Source organism: Lactuca serriola, chromosome 4 (genome assembly GCF_051521515.1).
Source record: "Lactuca serriola cultivar US96UC23 chromosome 4, Lser_US96UC23_V15, whole genome shotgun sequence".
In the NCBI taxonomy this organism is placed as follows: Eukaryota; Viridiplantae; Streptophyta; class Magnoliopsida; order Asterales; family Asteraceae; genus Lactuca; species Lactuca serriola.
In genome coordinates this window covers 66,223,322-66,229,552 of record NC_136411.1, presented here as the reverse complement: position 1 = coordinate 66,229,552, position 6,231 = coordinate 66,223,322, and the positions used below count along the sequence as shown (strand labels likewise).

At 29.9% G+C, this 6,231-nt stretch overlaps 1 protein-coding gene across 1 annotated transcript; it reads left to right on the top strand.

The window, feature by feature from the left end:
- Positions 1-3,105: 3,105 nt before the first annotated feature.
- On the top strand, positions 3,106-5,022 carry LOC145101761 (putative xyloglucan endotransglucosylase/hydrolase protein 30). The gene is made up of 4 exons (XM_079039039.1): positions 3,106-3,376; positions 3,474-3,574; positions 3,746-3,954; positions 4,338-5,022. The coding sequence occupies exons 1-4, from the start codon at positions 3,163-3,165 to the stop codon at positions 4,855-4,857; spliced, it is 1,044 nt and encodes a 347-aa protein (XP_078895165.1). The 5' UTR covers positions 3,106-3,162; the 3' UTR covers positions 4,858-5,022.
- Positions 5,023-6,231: the final 1,209 nt, after the last annotated feature.

Genomic DNA, 6,231 nt, shown 5'->3' with positions numbered 1-6,231 from the left:
AAAGGTTTAACAAAAGTAACATTTATTTCTATAAATTTGAAATTAACCAACTTGTATGTAATGTATTAATCAGAATCTGATGAAAACGGGTCAAGTTCATTTGTGTGGTCATATATTATATAAATGGGACCAACAACTCATACCAGATTGGTATTAGGGATGTCAACAGGGACAAATGAGACGGAGAGTGCATCCCCCGCCCCCGCCCCAAAATTTTATCCGTTCCCCCGCCCCCGAAATATTCAGCCTTTCTATCCCTCCCCCCTCCCCCCCTCCCGAATCTCCTTTATTACCCCCGCCCTGCTCCCGATTGATTTTGGGCTACCTTTTGTGGGGCTAAAATAAGTTGTTATTTAGGCTAGAAAAAAGCTATTTTTTAGGTAACAAATAATTATTTATAGTAAAATTTTACATGTTAAAAATAAAAAAATTATAGCATTTTAAAAAATCATACTAACAACTTAAAAACATGTTTTTTGATGAATTTTGGAACTTCAAAATCATATTATTGTTTATTATACTTATATAATTAACATATGTAAATATATGTGTAATTTATTAACGTGGTCCCCATGTGAGTTTCGAGACGGGATTGCCTACCCCCGCTTCCGCCCCAGAAAATAAAATGGGGGTTAATCTTGCTCCCGCCCCCGCCCCCGTCCCCGTTTTTTTTTTTAAAAAAAAAATCCCCCAAACGGGACGGAGTCCCCACAAGAACGGGGTCCCACGGGACTTTTTGACATTCCTAATTGGTATTCCAGAAAAATCTGGAAAAATAAAACATAAAATAAAAGAATCAAAACTCAAGCGTCGTAGCTTTTTTGAAAAAAAAAAAGCATGGATTCTACAAATTATGTTGGTTTTACATGTTTTGATAACATGTTTGCAGGCCAAGCAATCTTAGAAAAACACTTCGGAATGTCAATATTTTCCAGAATAACACGATCAGTTCCAAGTGCGAAAAACTTTCCAAAATGATTTTTTTTATTTCTTTAGGAAAACATTATGTTAGTAGTACAATATAGTATTATTATTTTTTTTAAAAATAAGGAATAATGATTTATATACAACCAAAATTACAGAATCACTCTGAAGTCCGAAGTAATAGTTTGAATCAAAACGTATGTTCACCCAATCAATTTGCGTGAATGTTGTTTAAAAAAATAGGTTTTAAAAAGAAAAAGATAACGACACACCTATAAAAACACTTTCATAATTAGATTGGGTTAAGGTAAGTGTTCATGTTTTATAGTACTAAATTATACACATTTTTATGGCAATAGAAAATAACGACGCACCCACCAAAGTCAAATTGTGAAAGTAAGAAACAAATCAGAGATATGATATTAACGTTTAAACTAAAAGCATATATATCTCCTATAAACGGGATCTCAAGTCTTGATAATGCTATCGTTTTATACCAGTGTAACATGTTTCTTTGGATATCGATAACTCCAAATACTAGTTACCGTTTTATAAATTTTAATTTTTTTTGGAACCATATCATTGTTTTAAAGGATTATGTTTTCTTTATTACAATCTTCAACATCCGATGCTGCATCACCTCCACCAATAAATATGAAGTAATACATGTTGAAATTAAACAAAGAGGTCTTGCTGATAAAACTACGTTCAAAATTAATCAATTTATGATTTTCACAATTGTGCAAAAGCAATTGTTAGTATTTAAAATCTCATTACTCCTTCAGAAACAAATGTTAGGGAAAAAAAATTGAATCCCCGTAGCTTGTTTCCTGCTGGCATATTGAAGTCTACTTTAATATTTTAATTAAAATAAGTATTATCGACAAAAAAAAATTCTAAATTCTCAAGAATCTTTAAATTGTCAAATATATATGTATATTATGAATTTAAGGTTAAAGAGCCAACAAATTCCATTTGATCAATAATCTGTCATAGCTTTCTGCGCACACTTTTGTAAGGTTTATGAGCGTTCTACGCAAAGGGGTTTTGCTGGCTACGCGTCACACATTTTTGACCTTTTTTTTTTTTCGCTATGAAGTTACCATAATACCCCCAAGTCTCAACGTCTCTCTCCCCAACCATACATGACGCATATTTCACCGGCCACCATATAAAAAATTCTGTGGTTTTCGATTCACATGATTTCGATACCACCCAACCCAAATACTAATCATACCAAATTTATTTCCACTACAACCACAATATTTTGTATTAATATATTAATATTATTTTAATCTGTGATGTTACAAACTTTGATTAAAGTAACTGGTATACTAACCAAATATAAAATATAAATTAAATTAAATTTTTTAACATTCTATTTATTATATTGGATATTAGTTGTGAAATCTATGTATTATATGGATTAATTGAAAAAAAAAATCCTAAATATAAATGTCAAAATATTTAAAAACTTTGCATTTATAAGAAAATAAGAAAAATAATGAATTATTATAATTAAAACGTTTTTTATCTTTTAAATTTAAACAAATAATTTAAATAATAAAAAACTAACGAGCTTTAATTTTGATAATTTTAAAATTAAAAGGTAATTTTATTAATAAAATTGATATTTAATTATTACTATATTTATTGCAATTATTATATTAAAAGATTACGTAGAATTTAATAAAATAGAAAAACTTATAAAATGACATATGTAAAAAAAATAATTTAAAATAACCATAAAATAACATTCGGTAATTGAAATAAGAGTGCGACAAATGAAAAAAAAAAAATCATTCATTTTAATTTCAAATTTGCCAAAAAATTTTAAAACTGTATTTATATATTTATGGTAGAAACGTAATTTGGAAGTCGGAACAAAGAAAATTGTCACACAATCGACTAATATTGCATCTTAACCAAAATAATTGATCACCGTTAAACACTATTAATTATTGTGGACGGAGTTAATTTTGAATTAATTAAACTATGCGGATAATCAAGTGGTCTAGCTTTAGTCTATAGTATTATTTAATGTATCTTTCTAATCTTTCGGTTACAAGTTTCATTTTTTATAAATACATTAATATAATTGTTTGTTTGTTATTTTTAAAAATATATATATAAAAACTACGAGAATACAAGACCCCTCTTTCTCTCTCTTTCACATATATAAACACAAAAACAAAGAAAATAAGCAAATTATAGTGTTGAAAAAAACACTCCATCAAAATGAAACACCAACTCCTCAATTCTCTCTCTAAACCCGCCGTATGTATATCGTTTCTCCTCCTCTTCCTCCATCCCTTATCCGGCGGCGCAACCACACCTTTGCCACACATAGTTTCCTTCCAGAAAGGATTCACTCAACTCTTTGGTGGCGACTCCAATCTCCTCCGCTCCGATGATGACAACACCGTCCATCTCCACCTCAACCAATACACAGGTATCCATTCTTCTTCCTCTCTCTCTCTCTCTCTCTCTCTCTCTCAATATAGTATTTGTATATCGTATGAACTATATCTTTTGAAAAACGATTTCAGGTGCTGGGTTTAGATCTTCCGACTTGTACAACCATGGAGTATTCAGTGCTAGAATCAAACTACCTTCTGAGTATACAGCCGGAATCGTAGTAGCATTTTATGTACGTAACTCATCGTAATTAACCCTTTACTTTGATAGTTTCATTTACTTTTGAACTCGATCGAGTAGAGTGTTCGATCATCTAATACACCCTTTAATCATACAATTCAGACAGTATGATTTGTTTATGGGTTATATAATGAATTTTAATATAATTTTGGTATACATGCAGACTTCTAATGGAGATGTATTCGAGAAGACGCATGATGAACTTGACTTCGAGTTTTTAGGGAATATAAAAGGGAAGCCATGGAGGTTTCAAACCAATTTATACGGCAATGGAAGCACAAGCAGAGGTAGAGAAGAAAGATACACCTTGTGGTTTGACCCTTCCAAAGCCTACCATCGTTATACCATCTTTTGGACCTCTTCCAAAATCATGTAATTAACCTTCTTTCTCATCTTTACTATTAACTTTAATCATAAGTTTTTTCAAATTCATATATTGAATATATAAATGTCAAAATATGATCATGAAAAGGTCAATTCCGTGTTAAATTTTGAAACTTCGAATTGAAGAAATTTGAGTCATAAAGAAAGGACAGCGATAAAGTTATAGTTACATCAACGCTAATTCAGTGAACATTTGGACAATTATATATATAGCTAGCTAGCTTCCATTTAATATAAAGTGATAATAACGTCTTATCATTAAAAGTGTATTTGATAAATAACCAAGTACATATATATCTATTATCTAAATCATGTTTTTAGCTAAACAATAAAATAATTTTTTTATAATCGTCTTTTTGGAATATGTGCAGATTCTATATCGATGAGGTTCCAATAAGGGAGATATTAAAAAGCGATGAAATGGGAAGCGATTTCCCTTCAAAACCTATGGCTTTATACGCCACCATATGGGATGCTTCAACTTGGGCTACCAATGGTGGAAAATATAAGGTTAATTACAAATATGCCCCTTTCGTGACCGAGATGACTGACCTCGTTCTACATGGTTGTATTTCGGATCCAATTCAGGAACTTTTAACAGACAACTGTGCCCAAATGGACAAACAACTCGAAACACTTCGCTACAACAATATCACACCTAAACAACATATTGCCATGAAAAGATTTAGGGAAAAATACATGTATTATTCATATTGTTATGATACTTTGAGGTACCAAATTCCGCCACCTGAATGTGTGATTGATTCCACTCTTAGACAACGGTTTAAAGAGAATGGGAGATTGAAGTTTGAACGGAGACATCATCGTCACTCCAAAAAAGGAAGTCAAGTTTTGAGCAGTCAAGTATATGAAATTCAAGAACAAGATTGAGGATATAGAAAAGATTGTTTGTGTATAATACGAGTGGTTTTTATAATTACATGATTGGATTGTTTGAATTTTTCAGTGTATTTAATAATTAATATACGTAATGTAAACATATGAGGATAAAACAGAAATAAAACGATACATGATGGATTATAGTTGTCAAAAGAATTCATTATTCTTTGATGTTAATAGATTTGGAAAGTGTTATGTACTTGGGCTTGAAATTGTTAAAACACGTTTAAAATAGATTACAGATTTTAAAATTAAATCTCATTTTTTAAGCTATTTGTTAAATTATTAATGATGAAAAGTCACAAGTGATACAATTTTCACCATGTCAACTTTTACACATCTCCGGATAAAGTTTTCTTGATCTTGGCATCTTAGGTTGTTTAGTTCTCGAGCCTACTTCTCTATACATATACAAATGTAATTACGATCATACATGCATACATTTGTATCCGCTGTTTCTTAAACATGCATTTTCATGCTTTCTAAACAAATTTTATGCCAACAAGGCATTGGACAATAAGACCAACAGGCAACAGGTGTGGCCTTCTCACACAACCCTCACACCTTATTTTTTTTATTTCAATTAAACGTCTTACAATACCATATTATTTTCCTCTCACTCTCCTTTACACCATATTATTTTCCTCTCACTCTCCTCTTGTACTCATCTCAACTAGGAAATTATACTCTAATTTTTCAAGATTTTCTATATAAAAAATATATGTTAGTTAATAACTATAAGAAATATATTTTATTATCAAGCTTCATTTAATTTAAGTTCAATTTTATTAATAGTTTTAAGGAAAATCTTTAATTAAAAATGATTATGTAGTTTTAAAAAAATCAGAGTTTAGTTCTTAATTTTTTTCGGTCTCAAAGAAGGTCTTAGTGATTTTCATTCCTATCGTGTTTGGTACATTATGCATATAAAAAGATAGTTAGACACTTTTTCATTTATTATACATTTTTTTTACTAATTTTATAGTTAAAAGATAAAAAAATAAAAAATAAAAACACTTACCCATCATACCCTATCCTACATTACCCTAACTTTGTACACTAATGTAAAATTGGGCTTTATCCACGTAATAAAATCGTCACAATAGACATATTATGTTGGTTTTTTTTTCATTCAACATGAAAGTAATGGTCATGTCATTGAAAATAAATTATGTTTTCGTTAAATTGTCATGAGTATAACTCATGAAAACGCGTTATTATAGGTCAAACTTGTCATTATATGGTAAGTGTTTTTGGAGATGTATCTATCTTATTTTGATAAACATCATAAATAATACATTTATAGTAACGTGTTTTTTCCTATAAAATCATAAATATTCATTTATAGTCACCATTTCTAAATAT

Bases quoted from the DNA above. Each gene is read 5' to 3' on its own strand.
- LOC145101761 (XM_079039039.1), top strand. From the start codon at position 3,163: ATGAAACACCAACTCCTCAATTCTCTCTCTAAACCCGCCGTATGTATA. The intron at 3,377-3,473 runs GTATCCATTCTT...AAACGATTTCAG, and splicing joins CCACCTCAACCAATACACAG to GTGCTGGGTTTAGATCTTCC. The intron at 3,575-3,745 runs GTACGTAACTCA...GTATACATGCAG, and splicing joins GAATCGTAGTAGCATTTTAT to ACTTCTAATGGAGATGTATT.